This window comes from Pygoscelis adeliae, unplaced genomic scaffold (genome assembly GCF_000699105.1).
Source record: "Pygoscelis adeliae isolate BGI_AS28 unplaced genomic scaffold, ASM69910v1 Scaffold298, whole genome shotgun sequence".
NCBI classification, from domain to species: Eukaryota; Metazoa; Chordata; class Aves; order Sphenisciformes; family Spheniscidae; genus Pygoscelis; species Pygoscelis adeliae.
The window spans coordinates 1,437,974-1,465,632 of record NW_008825303.1 but is presented as its reverse complement, the minus strand read 5'-3'; the positions used below and the strand labels follow the sequence as shown (position 1 = coordinate 1,465,632).

The 27,659-nt window shown below is 35.9% G+C and overlaps 1 protein-coding gene across 1 annotated transcript in view; it reads left to right on the top strand.

Moving 5' to 3' along the window:
* VPS13C (vacuolar protein sorting 13 homolog C (S. cerevisiae)) overlaps positions 1 to 27,659 on the top strand; it is a 99,411-nt gene that overhangs the window by 59,376 nt on the left and 12,376 nt on the right. Inside the window, exons 52-79 of the mRNA XM_009330097.1 lie at positions 508 to 600; positions 1,619 to 1,984; positions 3,265 to 3,354; positions 3,771 to 3,926; positions 5,035 to 5,299; positions 6,135 to 6,295; positions 6,813 to 6,934; positions 7,180 to 7,474; positions 8,826 to 9,215; positions 10,260 to 10,364; positions 11,098 to 11,262; positions 11,617 to 11,745; positions 13,318 to 13,451; positions 13,840 to 13,966; positions 15,398 to 15,633; positions 15,966 to 16,116; positions 17,175 to 17,315; positions 18,413 to 18,494; positions 18,598 to 18,667; positions 19,527 to 19,638; positions 20,632 to 20,745; positions 22,325 to 22,461; positions 22,711 to 22,792; positions 23,243 to 23,356; positions 23,606 to 23,681; positions 24,354 to 24,517; positions 25,791 to 25,836; positions 26,855 to 26,978. Of these exons, the coding sequence (XP_009328372.1) occupies positions 508 to 600; positions 1,619 to 1,984; positions 3,265 to 3,354; positions 3,771 to 3,926; positions 5,035 to 5,299; positions 6,135 to 6,295; positions 6,813 to 6,934; positions 7,180 to 7,474; positions 8,826 to 9,215; positions 10,260 to 10,364; positions 11,098 to 11,262; positions 11,617 to 11,745; positions 13,318 to 13,451; positions 13,840 to 13,966; positions 15,398 to 15,633; positions 15,966 to 16,116; positions 17,175 to 17,315; positions 18,413 to 18,494; positions 18,598 to 18,667; positions 19,527 to 19,638; positions 20,632 to 20,745; positions 22,325 to 22,461; positions 22,711 to 22,792; positions 23,243 to 23,356; positions 23,606 to 23,681; positions 24,354 to 24,517; positions 25,791 to 25,836; positions 26,855 to 26,978 (4,247 nt within the window). The remainder of the gene's footprint in view (positions 1 to 507; positions 601 to 1,618; positions 1,985 to 3,264; positions 3,355 to 3,770; positions 3,927 to 5,034; positions 5,300 to 6,134; positions 6,296 to 6,812; positions 6,935 to 7,179; positions 7,475 to 8,825; positions 9,216 to 10,259; positions 10,365 to 11,097; positions 11,263 to 11,616; positions 11,746 to 13,317; positions 13,452 to 13,839; positions 13,967 to 15,397; positions 15,634 to 15,965; positions 16,117 to 17,174; positions 17,316 to 18,412; positions 18,495 to 18,597; positions 18,668 to 19,526; positions 19,639 to 20,631; positions 20,746 to 22,324; positions 22,462 to 22,710; positions 22,793 to 23,242; positions 23,357 to 23,605; positions 23,682 to 24,353; positions 24,518 to 25,790; positions 25,837 to 26,854; positions 26,979 to 27,659) is intronic.

Here is a 27,659-nt window from a genome sequence, read left to right as displayed (position 1 = left end):
GAACAAATTGTATGAGGGTTTTGAAAACTAATACCTCTCTGCAACTTTGTTTCCTGCCTGTCGGTTTACTTGTTGCAGTAGAGTATGCTGATGAGCATGTTGTCTGGAACTTCATCTACTTATTCCTGGCAGGGAGCATTGAGCCACAAAGGTGGCCTGTGGTATCTTTCCTTATGCATTTACTTTTCTTAAGGATTCAGGAGGTTTTTGACTATACCATCAGTCTGTCTGTGTGTTGGGTTTTTGTTTTGTCTGGTTTTTAAGCCTTATGTCAAAAGCTTTTATTTCACTAACTTTTAATCTTCCAGTACAAAATTGGTCTTGTGCAAATACGGATGCTGGAATGAAGCACAGTAACGCTATGGAAAGAATGCTGATACTCTGAAATGTGGTGTTATTTTACGGAATTGGTATCCCTTTGGCCTATGGGATTAAAAAATACAAAACCATTTGAAAAGGTTAGATTCCAGGAGTTACCTTAATAATCAAATTATGTTTTTCACTCAGGTGTTACAGCCATGTTCTTTGGTCATGGAAAATATGATGCATGTCTCAGGGTTACAAACTGTGGTAGTAACAGTAGAAGAACTTACTATAAAGGTAAGGTTATTAAAACTGTCTTTGGAAGAACAGGTGTGTTTCTCAAGCTGTAGCTTGGGGTTTTTTTAATTTACGTATTGCTATTTAAAATTTCTATTTTCCCCACTAGTTTAATTCCAGAAATAGGCATTTATCCTTCTTAGAGCTGCTTTGTGTTGGAAAAAATCATTACATGTTCCTTGTTTTGGCAATCTTTTGGCAAAAAGGACTAATTTAAATACTTAAGATACTAAGATTCCTCCTACTAGTTTCTTCCAAATTTATGAAACAACTCTTCCCCCTGCCACCACCACGGCTATTTTTCTCTTCAGAGAGACTTATAAGCAGGAGCACGCACACAAGTGCGTGTAAATTTAAGGCTGTTAACATGACTTCCAGAATGATATACAGTGTGAAATACCTTGTTCTTGATAGGTAAATTAATAATTGTGTCTATAGTAAAGGTCTTTCTGAATGTGATTTGCTAATTCTCCTATAAAAAGTTCCCAAATTCACATTTGTGATCTGAAAAGGTGGTCAGTGGTGAAGTCTTAAACTGTAAGCAATAGTACATTGTTCCTAAAGCATAAAGCTTTTGACAGATCTACTGTACTGCTAATTGAAATGGTGGTGTACATAACTATGCAAACATGCTTTTTTGAACACCTCGAAGATCTTAAAAATAAATTCACGTTTTACGATGTAGTAGGGAAAAGGTTGATATTGACTGCTGTTATAGGAGAGCCACATATCAGTAAAAGTGAAATTCCAATCTGAGAATTTTGTTCTTGAGCCTGTGGGATTGTGAGGGAGGAACTGGGAATTTTTGTAGGAACAGAAAATAAGAGGAGGTCCACGAATGGATTCTGTTTCTTTATCTTGGAATTTAAGTCACATCTCTTATAAGGGCCTTTAATGCTGTGTACCTGTATGAAGAAACAAAGAGTTATTTGCTGTTTCCATTTATCATATATTTTGTAAGGTAATCAGTTTTCAAAATGTTTTGAGCTATAAAGGTTTTTTTTTTTCTTTGTTCAAGATCTCACCAATAATTCTGAATACTGTGATGACCATTATGGCTGCCATAAAACCCAAAACGACAGAGGAGGATTCTAGAGGAGCAACTGAAGTTTCTGAGAATTTGTGGCAAGTGAAGCCTATAGATCAGTGCAGTGCTTGGTTTCTTGGTGTTGATGTAGCCACAGAAGCAACAGAAACTTTTAAGGACCGTGAACATATTCTGAAACAAGAGAAATTTGACATTCTAGTGAAATCGGTTCAGATCACCTTGGAATGTGGTCTGGGACATCGTACTGTCCCTTTACTGTTAGTAGAATCTGTGTTTTCAGGTGTCCTTAAAAACTGGTCCTCGCTGATGGAGGTCACTGCTGATATGTCACTGGAGGTATGTAGAATCAAATTATTAGCAGTTTAAAACACTTCTGTGCGTTTCATAATGTTCAAGTAACTTTTTAGTACACTTTCTGTGTGCTAAATTAATAATAGGTTTAAATTGTCATGCTCTTAGGATTTTTTTAGTAGTCAGGCAAGTATGACTAAGCATAATGTGGATTTTAGAGAAACTTTGCAATCGATAGTAGATTTTAAGGGCAATTGCTACTGCTGAATAATCTAGTCCTCTCTGTTTCTCTATTACTTTTGCATATTCACTTTTTGCTGTATGAACAATGAGCTTGGCTTAGTTGAATATTCATATTGAACTCTTATTGCCCACCTTTTTTTGTTTCTCTAGAATTGTGTTTATTGGTAAGATAGAAGTTACGCTCTTTTCTCAAAATCTTCTCTGCATCTTGCATTGTAATCACACCATATTTGTTTTGCCAGCTATTGCAACTCTCTTCCCCAAGATACGGTAAATTCCAAGGTGGTGTAAGTCTCTTACAGAGGCAGCATGTTAAAATTTCATACAACCAGATGTGCAGCTGCTCTGTGCAATAGGTTAACTACATCGTAGTTATATTTTGTCAGTTTACCAAATGTGCCTCATACTCCATTCTGTACTGTGGACATAAAAGTAGCCTTCTTTCGTTGCTAGATGTACATATCATAATAGAGTATGGAAGATGCGTACCTAATCCTATACAACTGGGGGAAGGCACTGCGGTTCCAGAAGTCGGGAGGGATGAGGAAGATAGCTGAAAGGAAGCGTCCAGAACTATTTGGTCCACTATTCTATTCAGATTTGCAGTGGCTGAAGGAAAGTAAAAACTTGGTGTAGACTATGAGTTAGATGAATTGTTCCAGTGGACCAGATTCAGGCTAAAGTTTGCTCAGACTAGTTGTTATTTCATAGTACAATGAAGAACTTGCGGTGTTGAAGTTTTTGATCTCAAAGTCATTCTCTGAAATGGTGCAGGAGAGGATAGAGACTGCATTGTATTAAGCAAAGGTGTTAAAAAGATACAGAGTTACCAGGCTTTCTAAAAGCTCTAAAAGCAAGCCAGGTAGTCAGTTTTCCAAAAATCATGTCACTTACGAAAAATGTATGATATATTACACTTCTGTCTATTAATTTTTTAAGCCATTAAAAGTTAACGCTAGACCTCCAAAATGTGAAAGAAAGATTGATTGTTTTCTTATTAATGTTTTTCATACTAAATGCTATTGGAAGGAACTCAGTCCTTTATTTTTACATGCCCTATTTAATTTTGATTCTTTCTTTAGATTCATTATTACAATGAAACCTATGCAGTGTGGGAGCCGCTTATTGAACGAATTGAAGGAGGAAAGAAGCAATGGAGTTTAAAGCTGGAAGTATGTAAACATACTTGAAACTATGTGGAATAACTTGAATAGACAGCTATTTCTTAGAAGTTTTATGTGACAGAACATTGACCTTTTGAATGCTGTTGCTTTGAGGGAGCTATGCATTTTCACATGAAAAAAAAAAAAAGTCTTTAGACTTCTTAAGGTTTTTCTGAATAATGTTAATTGTCCAGTGCATGGGCAAAATGTAGCGTGTAACCACACATACAGAGAGGAAAGAAACTAACTTGCTTGCCTTCATTGTTGGTATAAAATTTGTGTGTTTGTGTAAGGTGTCTGAGATTTACAAGGTAAAGTAGGTTTTCCTTTGCTTGACAAAATTGTAGGTCAAGTTTTTTCCTGTTTTAATACAGAAGAAAGTAATTATGTGTTCATAATTGCCTCTAATGAAATTTTTGTTTTAGATGAAGACTAACCCTGTCCAAGAGAGAAGTTTGATGCCTGGGGATGATTTCATTGTTCTTCCTGAGCCACAAACTGCAGTTAACATCTCTTCGAAGGATACAATGAATATAACAATATCCAAATGTTGTCTTGCTGTTTTCAGTAATTTAGCCAAGGTAGTCCTAACAGGCAGAAGGTGCCGAATTATGTGGTTCTGTAGGAAGTTCTGATTTCTTTTTTTTTTAAAGAACTTTCTGTACTGTCAGTCACAAGCCAATGACTGTTCTGCAGCCCTGACAAATGTTACCTAGCAGGACTGAGGAGTTTTACTCTGATTAGTCCTTTAGGGTTAACAAAAAGGTGGTGCTAGCTTTTGAAAGAAGCAATTTCTGTGTTAGAACAACAAATGTGCTTATGAAGGACTTAAGGATCAGTCCTACAAGCAGGCTGAATGAAAATAAAACCCTCCAATAAACACAGCTATTTCCTATAATTCTTTTTCGAGAAATTTACTTCCCTTCCATCTTTTGATGAAAAGATGAAATTTACTTCATCTTTTGATGAAGAGAAGATGAAAAAGAGAAATTTACTTCCCTTCCATCTTTTCTCCTTAATAGAATACTAAGAAAAGTGTGCATTTTAGGATTGGCCTTCAAACTGTAGAAGTAGAATGTCCAGTGTATTAAAAATATTTTTTTCCCTATTTTTCTTATGACAGTAGGTGTGCTTATGAACATCCTAGGGTTTTTTCCCCTTTTTTATGGGAGGAAGAAATTTTGGTTACTAAATCAAGCTATTTTTACAGAATGTGACTTATGTCTATTTATTTTTTAATTATAAATGGGCAACAGTTCTCTAAGTTAGTACTTGCTTATACTGTAAGTCTATATTGGCAGTCAGTTGCCATGCTTTTATGTAATCAAATGTTTGCAAGCATAAGTTGTGGTTGAATATGAAGTATGTACATGGTGAACGTGCTTGGGACTTCTGTATCCCAGATGTTATTTTTCTCTTACAACCCAACAACTGTAAAAAAAATTCCCTATGAGGAGCATGAATGCTTACTGTAGCATGAACATTTGCTGCAAATCACAGAATAGTAATGAAATTTTCTGAAGTAACCTTTAATTCCCTGAAATACTACTATACAAAGCACAGGTATTGCTATATGTATATATTTTTTTTCTTTTTTCTTTAAAACGGTAGTTGCTGAGAACTGTGTTTTAAAGCCTTTATATATATGTTATTGTGGCTATGACACATAATATATGTTGTTAATTACAGGCATTTTCAGAAGGGACTGCATCCACGTTTGACTATTCCTTTAAAGACACTGCACCTTTCAGAGTGAAAAATGCTCTAGGTGTTCCTCTCAAAGTGCTTCCTGGCCCCAATTTTCGAATAGTTGGTTCAGTTGAAAAAGAAAACATGAACGATGTAGAAATTGGTCAGAACATGGAACTGGAATACTCTGTTTTTGAAGCACCCCAACGAGGAAAGTTGTCTGCGTTGTACCGACAAGAAAGCTCTGTCTTCTCTTTGAATTTAGGTATTATGCTAGGGAACACTGTGTTATGACGTGTTGAGAATGGGAAGATGGGGGCGTCAACATGGTTAAATTCAATGTGATCAAAACTCAGGTGAAGTACATTGTGTTGAAACTACTTTTGAATACTAACGGCAATTAAAAAAAAAAAAATTAAACCAGCTACTGGACTTCTTAAAAAGATGTAAAATTCCTTCTCTCCAGTTTTCAGAGAGTGAAAAGTAAAATATTTTTTCTCCCCCTTTGGAAGAAATGGAAGACATTCTAGTGGAGTCATTGATAGACCATCTTACAGACCCCTGGGACATAGGCCTGTGGATTCCAACTCCTGTTAGACAGGATTTTCATTTCTTATATCCCTACTACCATTCGGCTTTCTGTAGTTACCCAGTTACTTGAAAGCAGTTATGATTTTTCTGTGTTTTTAGCTTTTCCAGAAAATACTCCTAGGACAACAGGATATAATAACTACTAATACATAATCTGCTGTTATTTTCTTTTCCATCTCATCCCATGTGAAGGTATTTGGCCATGATGTGAAGATCATGTTCTGTGTTGCGTTTTGTTAACTCACCCAACAAATAACCTTTGTTTACAATTTGGTGTACTTATCGTGCTATGTATAAATCATAATCTTAAGTTATGGTCTTCAAGAGTATTCTGACCTTAAAGCTTTCCTTCAATGCTGCTCAAATACCATTTCAAGATGCTTTTGCCAGAGAGTGCTTTGATCCTGGTTGTTGTTGAGTGTAGAGAAGCTAAAGTATTGTGCAAACAGAAAATGGTATTGTGATTTGTTTTGCCTAACTAAGACTCTTGTATTTTTTTTATGGATTAGAACTTCAAGGATATAAAGAAGTGGTAAACATTCCCGTAGCCAAACCAGGTCGACGACTGTACAACATAAGAAACCTTCTTGTTGATCCTTCAGTCTCGATCATTGTACAGATAGATGCTAGAGAAGGAAATAAGGTTATTACTGTACGATCTCCTCTGCAGGTAAAAAACCAAACCAACCAACCAAACCAAAAGCCTGAAAGCCGTGCTCTTCTCTGAGTGACTTTGCTTTTCTTCCTTAATGCATTTTTTTAAGATTGTACTTTTCCAAAAAGTTACTTAAAGGCAAATTAAGTATTTTACTCTTATTTGTTTCATGAATTTTTATCTGTATTCTGTATGTTCGTGTCTTCCTGATAAATGAAAAATTCGGTTTTTACTTTTAACTTTTGGCTTTCTAATATCCTCAACATTGAAGTTGGAATACGTACTTCTTATGTGACTTGGCATTTAAGCATGTTTTTCAATTCATGGAACTTAAAAGTAGCGTAGTTTTCTCATGTGCTTGCATATTTTTCTCCTTCAGAATTGTATTTCTTACGAAGATGCACAGAAGTCTGTTGTCCAGAGCAGTTTAATTAAATCTGCTACTGTTGTTTTTCCTTGTTGCTATTCATACTTTTTCCTTTAGAAATTTGTACCACAGAAATGTAATGAAAATTATGCATTTTGATCCTAGATCAAGAACCATTTCTCAATCCCATTTATGATCTATAAACTGGCTAGAGATGCCAGGTCACTGGAGCCAATTGGCATATCCGAGCCAGAAGAGGAATTTCATGTTCCTTTACATTCATACAGGTACACTTTTTCTGTTCTGTAGGGCTAATCTTTGTGAGACTGATGCACAAATACAGCATTAGTGTAGAAGCTTAAATTTGCACTTGGAACTCTTCCTGACTGGGCTAAAACCCCAAAATGCTACCTTTATTAGGTAATTAGTGTGCTGCAAAAGCCCTTCAGAATGTTAGCAATTACTTTAAAATGGGTGAAGTTAGCTGTGGATGGAAAGCTATTGTGTACCATTACCTGTCCTCTTCCCATAGGTGTCATCTATATGTTCGACCAACAGGAATGTTAGAGGGTCAGTTTAAAGAGTCCACGACTTACATTGCCTGGAGGGAAGAGCTACATAGGAGCAATGAAGTAAAGTGCTTGTTACAGTGCCCAGCCATCGAGACAAATTTCTTGCCTCTAATAATCAGCTCAACAGCTGTACCTGATGAACTAAATTTTATTTCAACTTATGGAGAGGAGTGGGATCCTGCCTACATTATCCACCTTTACCCTACGCTGACTGTGAGGAATCTTCTACCATATTCCTTGAGATATTTACTTGAGGTAAGTTATTATACGGTTTTATTTGTAAATCCTTTACTTGATTTTAAGTAAGACCATATTTACTTAGAAGTGGAGGTGAATGTAGTGTGGAAGACACTGAATGTTGTTTTTTGTATTTTGTATTGTAAATGAGTGAGTCAGCTGATGGATTGATTCTGGGAGTTTGGAGGATTAATTGTTTTTAATTTGGGTGTACCTGGCCAGTTCTGCCTTGCTCCTTAAATATGAATCCTGTACTGAATTGGTCTTTCTCTTTTACATTCTTCTGAGACTCTGTTTTTGTTTTGCAAGATATCTTTTGTTTCACAGGGAAAGGCATAAGAAAAAGGATCTGAAATTTCTGGAGCTTTTCTTCTGTGTAGAAAACACAACTTCTCTTCATTCTGACACTGATTCTTTACTGAGGACTATTGTGAGGGTCTTCCTTGCACAAATTGGAGGATTTCTTTGCGGGATGCCACACAGACTTTTCTTCTTCTTTCAGTATTTTCAATATCTAGTATTTCTTCACGAGAGCTGAGTGATTTTAGTAAATAGAAAAGGTGTGAGGATTTAGAACTATCATCCTAGTTTGTTCTGTTTTGTCCTACTCACATAACTGGCTGTGGCATTCGTTTAGATCTTCCTTTCCCTTCTGTCCAATATCCCAATGGCACTATTTCCAGTTTCCTTACCTTCGCTGTAGTTCAGTACTGAGTCACAGAATGTAGCACAGAGTGCCATTGCCTTGATTGAGGAGCTAGAAACTAGTAATTCAAATCTATTTCTGAAGTCACTATACCTGTAGATGGGTATGTGCTTATTGTCTTCACATCCCTCGACAAATCAAGCCTGGCCACTATTCAATACAGTAAATTACACTGTTTCTCAGTAAAAATTAGGAAAGCTGCTGTTGTGGGATGCTACAGCCTGAGGAAAGCTGTGCTACCAAACAGTATGGCACAGCTGCTGGCTTTCTGCCTTGGGTGTTCTTTAATGTGAAAAGTCCTGGCTGTACGTCTGCGGCACAGTCCAATTCAGTGTTGCACCCAGTATTGTAAATATATGAATAAGAACTCTTTGCCCAAATCCACTGAAAATCATGGACCGGGGAGGGAGGGAACAGAGACAAGGGATACATTGGAACTAGTTTGCCTTCCTGAAATCCAGAATTAAGCAGTCTTTACTGTCCTGCAAGAAAAGTGCAATTATTCATAGGGTCAGGCTCAAATGAAAGGGATTGGAGACTGAGACGTGGTACAGAGATAGCTGAAACATGTGCATCCTGCAAGAGAAGAATAAAATGCTGGTTTTGGCATACCTAAATTTTATATATTAAAAACTTAATCTGCCCCTTTTAATTTTGCTACAGGGAACAGCAGAAGCCCGTGAATTGATGGAAGGGAGTGCTGCAGATGTTTTTCATTCAAGAATCAATGGAGAAATAATGGAGCTTGTGTTGATAAAATATCAAGGCAAGGACTGGAATGGGCATCTTAAAATTCGTGATGGGATGCCTGAATTTTTTTCCGTGTGTTTCACATCCCATTCTGCGACAGTGATGACAGTGGATATTTACATACATACTAGGCGAATTGGAAGCCGTATGATCTTGTCTGTGTTCAGTCCTTATTGGATAATCAACAAGACTTCCCGTATTCTCCAGTATCGAGCGGAAGACACTCATGTGAAGCATCCAGCAGACTACAGAGATATTGTGTTGTTCTCTTTTAAAAAGAAAAATATTTTCAGTAAAAATAAGGTATGCTTATTTTAGGCGGTGGTTGTGGTGGTGGTGTTTTTAAAATCCTGCTTTGAGGGGGAAAAAACACACACGCATACATTTTTGTCTAAGGAGCTTTTTTGTAGTGTTTAAATCTATAGGCTTTCATTTGGCTGCTGCTTTCTTCTTGTTAAGTATACTTTTTGGACTCAGTAGAAGGGAAGGCAGGTAGACAAAAAGTCTACTGCAACTTTTTCCAGGTCTTGCACTGCATCCCATTGGCTAACTTTCATCCCGGCCAGAAGCTGGCTGATGGTATAGAGTGCTTAGGTCCTGACAACTCAGTGGGTACCCTACCAGAAAACTGTTTCCTCGGGGAGAGGAATTTAATGTAGATATGTAAATTAAGAGTGTGGACTCCCTTTATAGTCAAAAGGAAGGCTGCTCTGAATCTTCCTTTGGAGGCATTTTCCACTGAATAAAGAGGAATCACAGGCTTGTGTTTTACTCAACTAGGTATTTTGACATTTAAAATGCACAATGTAAATATTCTGTCCTATGTTAAACATACTTCTTTTGTTTTGATTTTGTTTTGATGTGATATTTGCATGGTCAAATGAAGAGTACTGTAGTAGAGGATTTTTTCTCTGACGTGGCTCTTCTTTCCTTTTAAAGATCTTTTTTCACCCAACAATAGTTGATGAAATGGTTGAAGAAACAGTTTTGACAAGGTGTTCTTTTGATTATTTCCTCCCCCCTCTTCAAGTTTGTGAAGCACCACAAACTTGTAGCTTTTTTCCCCACCTATGCGTGTGCTGTCATGAACATAAGAGTCAATGAGGACTCCTCTATTTTGCTACCTTTTACTGTAACATCTTTCCCAGAACTCAGGCACAGGCTAATGAATCAGAATATGAATAGTGATATTACATGCTTAAGCTTATCTTAACCTATAGAAGGTTTTAAAAGCACTTAAGTGTCATCTTATACTGCTAGATGTGATAAATTGCACTCCATAATGCATGAACTATAAAATTAAAATGAATTTATTGAAGTATTTTCCATGTTCTCTTTTGTGTGTAGATCCAGCTATGTATTTCAACTAGCACTTGGTCCAGTAGCTTTTCCCTTGATACTGTAGGAAGCTATGGATGTGTCAGGTGTTCAGCTAATAACATGGACTATCTGGTAAGACAGATTTCTGTGTTTTGTGGAGCTCTCTTGGGGTTCTTTTGACTTGAATTCTTTTTCTCCTTAAGGCCTTTCTTTCGCTACTTGCACTGCTTTTAAATCATGGAAATATTTAACATCCAGGGTAATAATTTTTATGCCCCAGCTCCTCAGGTCTGCACCTGGCGAAAAGTAGTTTCACCAACAGAAGTTTCAGTGTCATTCTTAAACATGTGGTTTATATAACAAATGTGGGGTACTAGGCTGTTTGAAAATACAATGGTGAACTCGCATGGTGGAGATAACGGTTCACATTCAAAATTCATGATTGTTTGCAAGTGTTTGGATCACCACTCAGCAGCCTTGTCTAAGACTACATTTCCACAACTAAGCAGAATATAGAATACTCTTTATAATAATATGCAGATATGTGGGGAGTTGTGTTTCCATATACACTTGATCTCTGATGATACAATCATTTTAGGTTGTCTTGATTTACTGTAGAGGGATTCATGTTGGATTTTCCCCACAAATGCTACAGCTAAAACTGTCTCTTTACTATTGTGTTAATTGTGTTGCATAGTTTGATGTTACTGCATGCTGTTTGGTTCTTTCATTACAGGTGTTCAGAACAGGAGTGTTATGTGCTAGCCTTTGTAACTACAGTAACGTTAGCTTTTCTTTTTTTCCATCCTGACTTTTCTCTTGAGCTTGTTGTTGATTGTTTGCTCAAATTGTCCTTGTTCAACAGGTAGGAGTTAGCATCAAAATGAGCAGTTTTAACCTTACCAGGATAGTTACCTTCACTCCATTCTACACAATAGCAAACAAATCTTCTCTGGAGCTAGAAGTTGGAGAAATTGGTCCTGATGGCTCTTTTCCAACTAATAAATGGAATTACGTCTCAGCTTCAGAGGTAATGTTTCCATTTTTTTTCCTTTGGACGTTATTGTAGACAAACAACTGGTGTCTAGCTATCACTTAAGGAAAAAGCAGTTCTCTTAGAGAAGCTTTGTCCCTTCTGATGGCATGACGTGGGTACTTCACATCTCAGAGCAACTTGAACAGCCCAAGTTGCATATGTTGGTAAATTAATCAGGTCCTTCAGTTTAGGTAATTTACTAAATGTTAATGAGATGTTCATCAGTAGATACTGGGGTAAGAACTAAGGCATTTGAAATAGTTTTAGTCACCCAAGACTGTTTTACTGCTGGCTTACTATATTGAACATATATGAACTGTTAAAGTCATGCATATTTCTTGTTTACAGTGTCTTCCATTTTGGCCTGAAAACTCATCTGGTGAACTTTGCGTAAGAGTAGTTGGCTATGAAAGCTCATCCAAACCATTCCTATTTAAAGCCCAGGATAATGGTACTCTGCTGAGGCTGGAAGAATTGGTGAGACTGACTTTGTGTGATCTGTTCTTAATACTCCATTTTAGCCATATGGTATTGAACTTAGGAAAGCTTGACTGCCCAAGATCAAGATTGAAACCTTTGTGCCTTAAGGTGTTGGTGCACTGCACTTAGGTTCTGTTACATAAAAAAGGTTGTGAATCAAATTTGCCATGTTGTTCATGTTTTCATAGCTGTGTGAAGTGGTCAAGTTGATTTAGTTTTGCCAAGCTTTTAGGAAGCTGAACAGCTCTATTGCTATTAAATTAAAAATGGTATATACCTCTAACATCTGTTCTTTTGCAGAGGGTATTTCTTAGGTACCTTCAGTTTGTTTAAATAGTTGTCCTAAAATAGAACGTATTTTTTGTTTTCTTGATAAGCTAATGCATGTTGGAGAGACACTGTTCATGGCTAAAATAATTTGATTCAATTAGTAGAATCTTAATTATCTCAGAACTCACCCTAGCCTAGCATTAGGGAATGTGTATATAAATGTAGCATGTTCAGACAAGTCTTTGGAGATAATGCTTATCATAATTAGCTGAAATATAAGTGACTGTGAGGATAATCTAGCTCTCCAAGTTTGCTGAAGCAGTTTGAAAAAATGGTTTTGGAACAAGATGTCATCAATGTTCTGGTTGATGCATGTAAATAGAACAGTGGGGTTTTTCCTTCACTGTTCTAAGATAGTAGATAGCTCAGCTTTGTAAGAGAATCTTTTCTAGTCCCGTATGCAATGAGGATTTACTACTACTGTGTAGAGTGCTAAACATAATTTCTCACATACCTCTGATGTGAGCTGGAGAATCTGTAAGGTCATCTTTTCAAAGGTAGATGGGTCCCCTCCCACCTCTCCTCCAGACCTTACAATATAGCAAAAACATCCATTTATCTTGCTAGACAAGCATTCGAGAAAGCTATCTGAAGAGACTCTCCAAGAGGGAAAGCATGAGGTACCTCCTTTGCATAAGCAAATGAGAAAAATGTGCTGTGCATATCTCAGAAATATCTTGCAAATATATTGGAAGAAAGCAGGATCTTGAAAGCCAGTAGAAGAAAGACTTACAATGATTTGTTTAGAGGTTTAATCAATAGAACTTTTCTGCTCAGTGGTCAGTTTGTTAACACACTATTGCTATATTTGTCATACCTTTAAAAACATCAGTACGTTTGTCTAGAGTAGCCTTTCAGATTTTTAAGGAAATTGCAGTTTTTAAATAAAACTTTAAGTTTTCTAACAGAAAGTGAAAGGAATGCTTGCCTATACCTTTTACTAAACTTAACCAAATAAAGTAATTCTTAAAAATGTTTTAATTTGAATAAAATTTTTAAATTAAATCAACAAATAGTTTGTGGATGCTACTAACGTCTTTCTTAAGCCAGTGACCAATGTGTTTGAGCTTACCGTTACTAGATAACATAGACTGCATTTCCTTTTTTCATTTGCAAGAGGCCGGTGAAAGACTGATCTAAAAATAACAGTTTAGATCTAAAGACTGATCTAAAAATAACTTTTAACTTGAATTTATGCATAGAACAGATATTGAACTTTCTGTCTAACTTTCTCTCCAGAATGGGGGCTTACTGGTAGATGTGAATGTTTCTGAGCATTCTACTCTCATAAGTTTCTCGGATTACCATGAGGGAGCTGCTCCAGCTCTTATTGTTAACCATACTTCATGGGACTCTCTCAGATATAAACAGAGGTACGTGAAGGAAACAATTTGCCATCAGTCGTTTAACCAGGGGGTGTCCTTTGTGAAGAAAGTAGTTCTCTTTTACCATTATGGTACCTTGAAAAATAGAAAAAAACCTTTTCTTTATCATATTCTTTTAATGAAGTATTTTGTCTACTTTTAAGCAGTCTTCATAGTTTGAGAAAGTGGAGAGAATAAAGTGGGAGTGTGGACCTTAGTTCACCAAGAGCCTAGCTACAGCTGGACTTGTTTGGAGTGGATAGCCTAGGCCCTTCGTGCCTCACCTCAGGAGGCTGGAGGGGTGGAGTATATAGCACCATGATCTGCTTGCACCACTTCAGTCAGTGGTCTTAACCAGTGAATGTTGTCATTTTACTCATTTTCTTTTAACTTGCAGTGGATTACAAGAGGAAATGGAGTTGAAACCAAAGCAAGTATGCCTGTTTGCATGGACAGATCCAACTAAAACAAGAAAATTGACTTGGGGCTACTCCCAAAACTTTGGTGAACATGACCTACTTAAGGTAAATTTCAGAGGGGGAGAAGTAAATACTGAACCACTGTAGGACTATAACAAGATTAAAATTATCTGGGAGAAAGCTTCTTCAGTAACTTTGCATCTGTCTTGTCAAGTAGCAAGATTTTAGGTGTTTAGACTAATATAATTGGAGGATTGGACACAAACTCCAACCTGCATTTTCTCCATGGTTGTCTTGGATATGAAAGCAGAAGGATAAAGTGTATGAGCTGTGGATGTATCTAAATAGTACAGAGGATGAATAATTCACCAATTTTCTAGCAGTGCTGCATTCGGCTTAAGTATCTCCCTAAAGATGGAGAAAATCCCTGACACTTGTGACTCTCGATTCCTGTGGGAAATGCTTGCATGGAGCAGAAAATTCTGAGTTGCTCACTAAGAGCTATTTCGGTGTGTTTAACTCATGCAATATTAAAATAGGAAAATGTGTGAAGTAGGGGCAAAATAACAATGATCAAGATGGAAAATGAGTGGGGGGAAGAGGGAAACTATAACTACAAGCAGAGGTAAATCTAGGATAAGACTGGGCAAGTATTTTGTTAAAGAATGGGGAAGCAAGCACTGATGGAAGAAGATTTTTCTCACTTATAACTGGAATGTAGGCTAAATAAAGTCCTATGTGTCTGTCTCTAAATAGCAGCCCTCTTGCGCCTTTTACTAAACTCTGAATCCTTCAGAGGTGGCTTGGTTTTTCTATTGACTAGGCACAGAGTTAGGAAAACTGAAAATACTAGTAGCTCAAAGTAGGGACATGAAAGCAAGTTTGTGTTTCAGTTATACTGGGGATGGATTTAGTTTCTCACAGCTGAACTCTGACAGTTAACTGGTTACAGTGTGCTTTACTGTATAAGCACTTTCTTGGATCAGATTTTTTACATTTAGAAATGTTTTTAGTTTGAAACTGATTTCCTTAGTATATAATTATGGTTACATTCATTATTATTTTGGGCTTTTGAGAAAAGGGCTTTAAATATCTCAGTTTTGCCTCACAAATTAACAAATAAGGAATATCTGCATTTGAAGAGCAGAGATATTAATCGTTGTCTGGTTTTACTGTTTCGTGGTATATGATTTAGTGCCTTCTTCCCCCATCACCTATGATTCTAAGTCTTTTTCTTTGCTGTGAAGGCCTTTGTTTCCTAATAATTTCCAATATTATTCTCATCAAATATTGCTGGAATGCCTACTTTTCAAAAGGCGGGGGCGGGGGGGGGATCGCAACCCCCAACTTCTTTCCAATGTTGGGATACAAGATGCCACCAAATCAGTATGATGCAGTAAATGGAACAAACAAGAACAACAAGAGTTCTGGTTTTTATGTGTGCCAGTAAACTTGCTTGCTTATAAACATACAGCAACAGCCTGGATTTACTCCTGAAATATACTTATTACATACATTTTTTTTTCCCCAATACAGGATGAATGTGGCCAATTCCCTTACAATGCAAATACTCAAATACACTGGGTGTCTTTCCTCGATGGACGCCAACGAGTGCTACTTTTCACAGATGATGTTGCATTAGTTTCTAAAGCACGACAAGCAGAGGAGCTGGAGCAACCTGATCAAGAAATAAACTTGTCAATCCATAGTCTTGGACTTTCTCTTGTTAACAATGAAAATAAAAAAGAAATCTCTTATATAGGAATTACTAGGTACTGCACATGGAAGCCTAAATATTCCTTTGAATAATCAAAATCTGACAGCATATTATAATTTTAGCAATACAGTTGAGTTGAAGGGGATGTCTTTCAAATGAAATTAATATAAGTGAAACCTTTTTAAGTAAAATTAAGTTCTGCCTTTATTCCTATTGTGCAACTTGAATAAATAGGATTTAACTGCCTCTTTTCTTAGCTTCTATAAAAAAAGTAAACAATAAGTTTTTTGAGCCTGAAAAATTAGGATAATATCTCTTTACATGCTTTGCATGCATAAGAAAGGTTTAAGTACTTTTAAATTGTTAACCTTGTTATTTGTCTTGCAGTTCTGGTGTTGTTTGGGAACTGAAACCGAGGCAAAAGTGGAAACCATTTAATCAAAAGCAAATAAACCTGTTGGAACAAGCCTATCAAAAGTATCTTTGTAAGAGTGCTTTCCAAGCTCCAGGTTGGCATAAACTAGACAGCAATACTGAGGTATGTTTTGAGGTTTCAGTGTTTAAATGATTGCAGAACATGTGCAACAGTTAAAACAGACTTCTTTGCTCAGTAAGGATAGATGTTGTGTTAAGAGAAACACAACCAAAAAGCAAGCTTTTTTTTAATAGTTTCATGTTTTATACGGTAGAATACTTTTGTATTGAGGTAATACTGAGGCAGTATTGAGATATTTTCCAGACTTGTATTATGAAGTAAGAATCTCAAAGAATTTTGCTTTTGTGTGGTAGAAAAGATTGCTTGGTATCTGCATGTTAGTTATGAACCTGTATTTTTATTGATGTAACTTAAATTCTTTGCAGAAATCTTGGTTTTAGCTTCTTAGTAAGCTGCAGTTCCCATGACTTGATATGATAAAGGAGACTATAGTGTTCAAAGACTCTTGAAATGAATTCACTTCCCTGAGCTTTGTCAGATGTTAATCATACATACCTGTATTCCACACATAAATTTAATGTGTTGAAATGGCTAAGTAAAATACAGGCATTTTATAGTACCATATTCAGGATTGTTTTCTGTATCACCCTTTCATTTGAAAAACATGCATACCCTCAGCTGTATGAATACTTAAGTTTTGTACACTGCAGTAGTGCATTTAAAGTACATGGTATCAAAAACTTGTATCTGTAAGTTGTTACCTTTGACTCAGAATAAAGGAGAGCTTTTTCCTTTGGCTTCTCATAACTTAAATGTTTCAGGATCAGGGTAGAAGCATCAGCTGGGAAAGTAGTCAGCTGCATGTAAATATCTTTAATTATGCCAGTGTGTAATATATAACTCATGAAGAAATAGTTACTAAGATGACACACAGGTTCCTGCTTGGGGCAAATAAAGTTGCAATGTAATGGGCTTATCAGCCTGACTAGTGGTTTTCATTACTTTCCACGCAGATAATTGGATTGAGTAATTCAGTAGCCATGTGATCATGAAATAAGGACAAATGCATGTTTTATTTGCTTGTCTGCTTACTAGTAACATAACATTTTATTATTTCTTTAATTAAACTGTATGTTAGCTCTGCTTCCTTATATTTCCAGGTGAATTTTAGTAAGGTTCCAATGGAAATGCGTCTCCCAGTCAGATGCAGCATCCGACGCAACTTCCTGTCAGGAATTCAGGTTGAATTCAAACAGTCACCTCACCAAAGAAGCTTACGGGCTCAATTGTACTGGCTGCAGGTACTATCTTTCATCATGTTCTATAAACTAAACAGACACTTTTAGGCTTTTATTTTATTCATTTATATGAAGAAGTATCTCTGAATCTTACATATGTGGTGCTCTGCTCGCTACATCAGAGTAGCAGAAGTGCTGTGAATGCTCCATTGATGGAAAAGTACTGCAGAACTGCCATCCCAGGATTTTGCAAGTAGCATGGGAAAAAATCCACAAAATTGTGGGTTAGGGTAAAGCAGGGTGCTATGATGGAAAGTTTATTTCTAAAGAGAGGTTGTTTTGGTGTTTTAAAACAAACAAACAAAAACCTCAACCTTTTTCAAAACCTGTTTACCATAGTTTGTATATAGTCATGTAACATATTGTTCTCAAGAGTGTATCTAGAGGTTCAGAGATCTTTAGTACAAAAACTACCTGTCTAATGGAAAGTAGATAATAGATATTTAAATACTCAAAAATAGTATGCAATAATATATCTGCATGTAAGCTTAACAGTGAATTAATGTGCAACACTTGCACCTGATTAGCATACTCCAGTCAGTACTAATAGTGTTGCTAAATAAACCAACAGAGTGCTTGAGCAGGTACTAGTGAGAAGTGTTTAGTACTAGAGGAGAGCAACGGTGAGAAATCATAATCATCATTGTCATCTTCATCTCCGTTTGCTGCACTTCAGAGTACCCCAGGGGAGGGCACTCATCGAGGACCCTGTTGATGCTTTTCCTGGCCGGCTGGTGGGGAAGGGTTTCCTCTTTCCTTTTCTTTCGCATTTTGTTTTTATTTTTGCGTGAAGGTAGCTTTCACTATTAAGGTCAATGTATGCCATCAGCTGCAGACTCTCTAAATGAACCTTTGTGAGTGTAAACCTGTGTAAGTGTCCCTTGTGCAACACTTCCAACCATCTGACCTTTCATAACTAAATAGGTAACATTCTAAAATAATATCAGAGTAATACTCTTCCTCTCTTCTCCTTCCCCCAAAATAAGAATGACGTTCTTTAACACAATCTATAAACAACTTTCTCAAGCCTTCTGAAATAGAAATAGTCTCTGATTATTGTGTCCTTAAAATATTCCTGCAATTATGCAATAATTTTTTAGGTTGATAATCAATTACCAGGATCGATGTTTCCTGTTGTATTTCACCCTGTAGCCCCTCCCAAGTCAATTGCTTTGGATTCAGGTAAGAGAAAGCCTTTAGTAATATCAGATTTATTCAACCTTGAAAGTAGTAACTTGGCAATTTATTTTTTACATATACTTAGATTTTCTTTTTTTCTATTTAGAACCAAAACCCTTCATTGACATCAGTGTCATCACTAGATTCAACGAATACAGCAAAGTACTCCAATTCAAGTGAGTTTAACAGTGTGTTGTAATACGATTTTAGAGATTTAACACATTTTAGAAGTGAACCTTGTTTTAAAATTCATGTTCTCCTATCCAAACAACTCTTGACTTTGGATTGAGTTTTTTAAACATCTCCAGTGAAAGAACATCATTCTAAAAGAAACTTACTTGTAGAAAGTAAGGACTGACCACATGAAGGGACTGTTATGCAAATTCTTCAGTAGTCAGAATTATTTCCCTCTTGTACTACAATATCAGAGTTGCATGTCTGCCTATTTGCTGTACAGTGCTGGATTTAATTAGTGCCTTAACAACAGGCAGCTCGTATAGTCCCTAATGTAGCCCAATACAGCGTGTTCTATTGTGAAATGTATGTCCTTTAGTTAATATGTCTGTCTTAAGTTTTCGTACTAAAAATGAGACAAAAGCATTGTACTGATGGTTTCTAATGCAAGTATCTGTACCCAACTAGTGTGGATATAATATTTGAGGATCGTGTATTTTAATAAAATACATGTTCAGTAATATGACTTTTGGAGAGATGCAGCTGGATAAGAGGAAGAAATATGGTGTTGAGGTGATGTTATATATGGAGCACATGGAATCATAATGTATGAATATAAGGAGTATTTGGTGATGGTTAATATTTTTAGGTAAATTTTGAAAGTGTTAAGATACGAATAATCTACAATAATGTATAGCTTTGTGAGGCTGGTAATCCCTTCTAACTATAAATAGTTGATATGGTAGATTGTAAGTCTTAATATGCAACACTGCATAACAAAACTTCAATTACGTAGGGTAAGCATGTGATATTTAAGTTAAAATTCTACAAGTATACACTGTTTGGTTTTTCCCATTTTAGATACTTCATGGTTCTTATCCAGGAAATGGCACTGAAAATTGATCAAGGATTTTTAGGAGCACTTAGTGAACTCTTCACTCCATCTACAGACCCAGAAGCTGAAAGGCAAAGGGTAACATATGAGAGAAACTGATTTTTGCCAGAACAGGGCATTTATGGTAACAGTGTTGCGGTTTTTCTGAATATTTCAGTTTAAATGAGTGAATATTGCATTTGACAACAGTGAATAAAGGGACATGGTAAGGTAATTTTCAGTGAAGCATTGGGATTTCTGTTAAACGTTGGCTGTGAGCATTACTGATTGACAAGTTTGAGTAACTGATACTTGGGTATGTGTAACTGTTTTCTGCTCTTTTCATGTTTCATTAATTGATGACAGTTGCTTCAACTGTGGCTACAAAGTGTTAAGGGTGGTAGATGAAATAAGGCTAGGGTTTGTAGAGTGGGCTTCTAATTGTTAGTCTATAGTGTCTTTTGTCTTTAGAGAGCAGAAGGAACAGATTTTCATGGCTCTAAATTGAGTCTTATATAGGTGGATAGTATTCAGAAAGGTCACATTTGGTTCTAGTGTGCGTAGGAGAGTCATTCTTACAAGTTTCTTTTTCTTAGAAATGATATCTTCAGATGTACTGTATAAAAATTTACTTTTGTGAGGAAATACAAAAATGCAAGAACCTCAGGAAGTTAGTTATTTTACTAATATTTCTAAATTAATTTAGAAGTGATGCCTTAAGTGATTGAGGAATTTAAGGGAATATCAAGTGATATAGCATAAATCAGAAAAGTCACCCAGAAATTGTTGTGTGGGATTTTTTTTTTTTTTTTAAATCCTGGATTAAAGAGAAGTATTAGTACAGTTATTATCTGGTACACAAAGGTAATAGTCTATTTCCAGTTTTGGAGGTGTTGGCTATTTAACTAGTTAACTGTTTTATTACATTTGGCTATGATTATTTTTGCTGTTTATTTATATATATATTTATATGTATATTTTTACATGTATTTTATATATAATATTAATTATATTACATATAATTATGCTGTTTTATACGTTGATGAGATAAACTTTTGTTCTATGTTTGGTTTTTTTTTTTTATAAACCCAGTCTAAATTAATTCAGCAAGATGTAGATGCACTTAAGACTGAGCTAATGGAGTCTTCCCTAACAGACCTGTCAATGCTCAGCTTCTTTGAGCATTTCCATATTTCTCCAATTAAGGTATGTAATAGAGATACTTTTGGTTAATAAAACACTTGATATCAATGATCTCTTAATTCCTTATAGTAAATACATGCTCAGATCAACCTTCTAAGTAATTGAGGTCTTCATGCTGTCTTCCTAATGGGGATTTTTTATGTTCTCTAGAACTTAATACTTTGTTGGAAAACTTTCTTAGTTACCCACAAATACGAAGAGACCTTTAACCATTGCTAAGTGGGAAGAGTCAATGGGTATAATAATGAGGAAAGCTAGATAAAATGCTGGCCTGGAGGTGTCCAAGTAATGTATGATAAGTTGTAATAAAATAGACTTCCATGGGGCTTCTCTTCATGTCTCTCTTGAACTAGTTAGATTTTTCAGAGCAAGGGAAGAAAGATCATGAGTAATTATATATTATTCTGAATATACAGAATGTTCCCCTAAGGCTATCAGATTGAATAAGAATTTAGAGGAAAAAAAATTACTTACTTTTTCTTTTGACTGAATGTATAAAAGAAAGACATAAACCCCAGTACAGATGATTAAATTCTGGCACTTTTTTCAACTTTTTACTTATTTCACTAGATATCAGTTAGGATACACTTAGATTCTTGAGGACTTTTTCTAATATGGTTGTGCTTATAAACTTATAAGAATGTGAAGCCAGGGAAAACACTAGAGGGACAAGACACTATTGTGATATTTTAACATTATCCTCTAGCTAGTCTGGTTAAAGTTGTTGAAGAAACGGTTATAATTTTATGTCTTTTGCATCTTTATTTGAAATATCTAGATGTGCTGCCTGTTAAGTACAGGAAGGGGCTTCTTATTCTCCCCTGTTTTTTTTCCCATACTTCAGTGACCCATCCCAACATTCTAAACCACTGGATAGTGGGAAGACCGTGAAAATGGCTGTGTGACCTTTTGGAAACAAACAAACAAACAAACAAAAAACAAACAAACAAAAAACCAAAAATGGGGAATCTTGAAAAAGTCAAATCATACAGGTTAACTGCTGTGCCCTCTTTTAAGGGAGTAGAAGGGAGCAATATTGATTATGGTGATGAACAAGGGAAAAGGAAAACAATTTTCTGTTGCCCTCTCCACCCTTAAGAACAGTATGTGGATTTCCTTTAAAAAAAGTGTCTTATCGACACTAAACAATTCCATTTTACAGTGTTAAAGACAGTTCTCTAAAGTTCATGCATTTCCCCAGAAGAGTGACTGGTTGCAAAAATACACAAGCTAGTTAAGTAAATCAGAATTTAAAATTTAATTTACTGGGAATTAAGCTCCACCTATTTAACAAGTTATTTCTCTCATTGTTTACACAGAAGTTTACAGATGTAAACGTAAAAGTTAAAATTCTAGGGCAATTTGACACTTCTCTGTATGGAAATATAATTAAATGTATGTTATCAAAGTAATACCAGTGTGAGTTCAAGCATGTTTGTTGAAATTGTACATTTTCTCAAAGTGAGTAAAAATACACTTACCATTGTTTCACCACTGGTTTGTTTACATGTGCACCACACAACCTGTCTGGTGTGTGTCTTTGTTCTTGATCTGTCTTGTTTTACTAATTCTTTCTTGACAGTTGCATTTGAGTCTGTCTCTGGCTTCTGGTGGAGAAGCATCAGATAAGGGGGAAGAAATGATAGCCATCCAATCTCTGAATTTGCTGTTGAAAAGTATTGGAGCTACTCTAACAGATGTGGATGATCTTATTTTCAAGTAAGCTAATAAGGATTTTCTTCCTTTAATATTTTGAATAAAGCTACTATACATTTAATAATTGGGTCCATGGTAAACTTTGACTAGTATAAATGTATACAGCCTTTGGAGAAAGGGAGGAATGGAGGGAAGATGGGGATTGGGCTTCTCTTTCAGAGAATAGGGCTTCAGGATTACCTGAAGGAAAAAGAGAACTGCTTAGAAGGAGGAAGCGTATCTATAACTAATGTGTGACTACTTGTCTTTCAGACTTGCTTTCTTTGAAATTAAATATCAGTTCTACAAGAGAGACCAACTGATGAAGAGAGTTGTTATACATTATAGTGAACAAGTAAGTTTATTTAGCCAAGCCTTTGTGTCAAATTTTGAGTAAGTATCTTACAGAATGCAGAAAATAGGAAAGGAAAGGTGAATACCTCTAAAAGCTACTAATTTTTTATTTCGTGGTAGTGAAGTTAGGAATCTGGTGGCACATTACAAAAATGTAAATACGAAAGTGTCCTGAAAATGTGTTTAAGAATTTTAAGTGATTGCTTCTGTTCTTTTTATTTATTTTTTTCTTCGCCAAAGTATTCTAATAGCTATCCATACATACACTGCATCTTTTGCCTAAGCCTGTCTTCATTCTAGTAGGAATACTTAGTTGAGTACTCTAACACCATACTTAGGTAGTAAATTAAAAAATTTACCCGCCTTGGGTTCTAACGTGGAACTATGTGTAACAACAGCTAGTAACACTGCTCTTGTTTTTGCTTTTTTTTCTCTCCTCCTCATTATTTAGCTCCTGAAACAGATGTATGTTCTTGTACTTGGGTTAGATGTTCTTGGAAATCCATTCGGCTTAATCAGAGGCTTGTCTGAGGGAGTTGAAGCTTTCTTCTATGAGCCATTCCAGGTATGACTTCCTGATTTTTCAACTGTGTACAAATAGTAGGCTGACTGAATATACTGGTAGGGTTGTGGTTTTGTTGTCACTGTGCTCTACACCCTGAACAGTTAAAGCAGTAATTTTTTATGTTAACTTTAAAGAAATAACATATTCAAATGGCCTTACTTTAATCAGTGTAAAGGAATTGCTAGTTTTTCTTGAAACAGATGCATAAATGTATAGTTTTCTGCTATTCATAATAAGCTTCATTTTTAGGGTGCTGTACAGGGACCTGAGGAATTTGCTGAAGGCTTTGTAATTGGTGTTAGAAGTCTTCTTGGACACACAGTGGGTATGTATCCGTATTGTTACTGTTTTGATAAATCAGGTTAACTCATGGATTGCATGTAGATTTTTTTTTTTTCCTTCTTATTTTGAAGGGAAAGTTATATTTTTAAAATATCTACATGGCAATATTTTTGATGCATATTTAATTTTGCCAGATACTATTGCCAGTATTCGTGATACAGATCATTCACACCTGACTTACTTGAGACCATCTAAATGTCTGTTTTGTAGACTGAGCAAGCAAACTGAGAAACATTGCATGTCTACGTGAATTTGTAACATGCTGTGGATGAATAAGGAAAATAATTCTAATGGTCCTAAAATGTCTGGAGAAGCCTGAGAAGTGGTCTTAGGACCAGCTACTGTTACAGTTACCTTAGATTTTTTTTTTTTTTAAACTATGTGTTACAGTAGGTAGAGAAAATATGATTCCATCCAATATGCTGTATAACATGTACTGAAGTGATTTAAGAGTTACCTTTTGCTGTATTTATGCATTTCAGGCCAGATTCTGGACTCTTCTCATGGACAACATGTGGTAGTCACTCTGTGTGAATTTGTAATATCTAAACTGAATATGAAGGGAAATTGCTATGAACTTTGTGGCTTCTGGTGTGTTGTCTGCTGTTAAACTGTGAAAGAACAGTAACTTTTGCTTTCTGCCCTGTTCCATCAGGTGGTGCAGCAGGGGTGGTGTCTAGGATCACCGGTTCTGTTGGAAAAGGCTTGGCTGCTATTACTATGGATAAAGAATTTCAGCAGAAACGGAGAGAGGAAATGGGTCGGCAGCCAAAAGACTTTGGTGACGGCCTGGCCAAAGGAGGAAAAGGCTTGTTACGGGTATGAACTTGAAGTTGAGGGTATGATGTGCCAACTCTTAATCCATGCTTGAAAATTATATGCAAGCAAGTTCGATAATGTCGTCTTTATCGGTTCATGAACTAAACAGAAGAGACAAACAGGCAGTTGGTTTATAGGGGACTCAGTGTAGTGTGTCAGCTTTAGTGTTTGAGGTTGTGTTTTTGGCCGACCTGAGGAATTGAAGGTAGGGTCTTGGACAGGAAAAGTGTAGGAAGTAACACCAATTTCTCCTGTGAGTTATGCAAATAAACAAATAGTTATTCATGTTCAACAAATGTGTTATCTAATTAAAGTAATGGGGCCCTTATTTTACCTTGCAGTCACTTCTGTCATTAAAGTTAGTTGGCTGTGAATTACGAACTCTGGGCACGTGCTGCGTAGTAGAAATGGCTTTCTATATGCTGAGGTCTTATAAAAACCAGGTTTTCTTGGCTTAAAAGAATGTGACCATAAAGCAAGTAGAATGTGTATAAAAGTATGGACTACATTAGGTTGGAGAGATTTTTCTGAAATAGAAGCTGTGCAACCCCTGTATTTTTTTTTTTATAATCTAAAATCGGGAACCTTTTCTGGTTTCTGAAAGATCACATCTATTTCTAGTTAAAATGTTAAGTATGAGACAAATGTCATGTAAACAATTGCTGAGAGATCTGTATTACCTGAATGCACATTAAGTCTTCTAATAAATTCTATCACTTTCCATTCAAAATAAAACCAGTCAACTTTTCTAAGTAATTTTAAGTAATAAACATTGTGGAGTTGTTTCTGATAGTTTGCTGAAAATTTGGAAGTTACCTCAGTGGGTTTTTATCCTTCTGCCTTAGTGTCATTAAACTACTTGACCTTTAAAGTCTTCCAGAGAGTTATTTGATGTTAATTTATCTTGAATATTTGGTATCACTCATGACTGGGTATTCTGGTAGCTTCCTGTTAGTAGTGAAAGTGAAATAGCGACTTTCTTAATTATTACAGACCAATTACTGTACAAAAGATTTGTTAGTCTGCCTTGCCAGCATAAATGTTTCTTCAGTCATTTTAGTTTCCCTCTCTTTTTTCCCTCAGTTGTTATTTCCTTAAAAAATTAAAGTAAAAAAAAACAAAAACAAAACCAAAAAACCCCAGCCAAACAATGTTTCCAATATTGAACTTCATTATAAAGTTTTAAAATTAAGGATGAGAAACAACTGGTTGCTCAGTTGGACTATAGCATTCCTGTTTCTGAGTAGGAACTTAATTATCTTCTTCATTTTAGGGTGTTGTTGGAGGTGTGACAGGCATAATCACTAAACCTGTAGAAGGTAAGCACTAAGGTTGCACCGCACTGCTTAAATGCTTTCCCAATACTTTACAATTTATTTTGTAATTTTAAGAAATATCATCCAAGTGTGGTGATGCTAAGGCATAGCAAGATTATATTTCCAATTCAAATGTACCCTTATATGATGATTTACTCAAATATATTTATAGCTGTTACTGGCTTACTACCTTTTCAGCCTTTGCATGAATTAAGGAATAGTTGTCTTCGTGACATATTTTGTTAGGCCTGCTGTAGTACCCAATTTATTGTTTAAAGCCAGAATAAAGATACTAAAAATAATAAATTAAAAAGCACCAATTGAAAAAGTTTTTTGGGACTCCAAAGGTTGGAGAAGTCTTGATAAGCAAATCTGGTTTTATGCCTGAGATCAGTATTTGTTTTTGTGAAGACTGTCACTTTATCAGTATGATAGATGATGAAAAAATCCAAGATAAAACGCTTCTTATTAAAATTCATGTCCAAGTGATTTAAATATTGGAAGTTAATTGTTACTTTGTTGTATTTTAGAGGTCGTTGGAAGATACTTTGAGGTGTAGTCCTTCTCTCATAGGTGGATGAACACACATGCTTTCTAAATGCTGTCTTGGCTCTTCCATAGTTACATATTACCAGGAACATGAAATTTTGATATAGAAATAGTTAACTTCCATTATACTTGTGCATCTTGGAGTCTTCAGATTATTTTGTTATTACTGTCAACCTATAAAAACTGAGTATTGGCCTACAGTCCGGACTGAAAGTGTGAGAAGGAGAATCTAGTTAATGTCTCAGTTATGCTGGCTTTGGAGGCTGGTAAGGTGTTAAGTGAACAGCAACACACAACAAGTTCTCAGAGGGAACTTCTTTAGAAGTGGATTGTACATAATCGATGGCTGTGGGTTCTTTCCAATACAAAACAGTTCTAGTGCAGCCTGGAGCAGTAATAGTTTAATTCTGTGGTTAATGTCTTCAAGTAGGTCATTAAAACTATTTTTTTTTCTGTTCCCTTTCTTTTAAAGGGGCTAAAAAAGAAGGTGCAGCTGGATTCTTTAAAGGAATTGGAAAGGGGCTTGTAGGAGTGGTAGCCCGCCCAACAGGTGGCATCGTAGATATGGCAAGCAGTACCTTCCAGGGAATTCAAAGGTAATATGTCAAGAGGAAGTTTTGAAGTACTCTCCATATGTTGGACACCAGGTGGTCCAGTAGTGACACACAATTATTTGTGTTAAATACAATATGCAGTAGGATATGTGGTGTTGAGAGATGTCTAGTACCCTGTAATGAATTTATTTTATGATGATGTCTGGAAATTGCTGCTTCAGAATATATCTTGCAGTGTTGTAGTTCAGGTAGATGATAACTAGTCCATTTTCTCCTTTCACTCCCTCCCCAGTCAGAAAGTAATTAAAAGATCACGTGTAAATTTTCCTTTTGAGGTAGGTTTGTGTACTGCTGAATGCAAATATGTAAATGTCATTTAAACTTACTGTAAAAAAGAGACCATTGAAATTTTTGGAATAAAGCTTGCAGTTTGAAATTTAGTTAGCAGTGCACATCAGGGGCTTCTTGTGTTTTAAGGGGACCTTTGGAAAGTGTGTTAATAAACATGAGAACCCTTAGTAAATTATCTATGGTTGGGAGTAAACTTCTCCAAGTTATTCTGTAGCTGTCTAATTGGCTAGTGTTAATTTGGATTTATTACTAGCAGTGTGTCTTTACCACTTACATCTATAGGGTACCCAGGAATATAGGCAAGTGAAAGGGTGACTTTTTAAAGATATATTGGTGAAACTCAGAATTGTAGTAAGCTTACCAGAATACTGT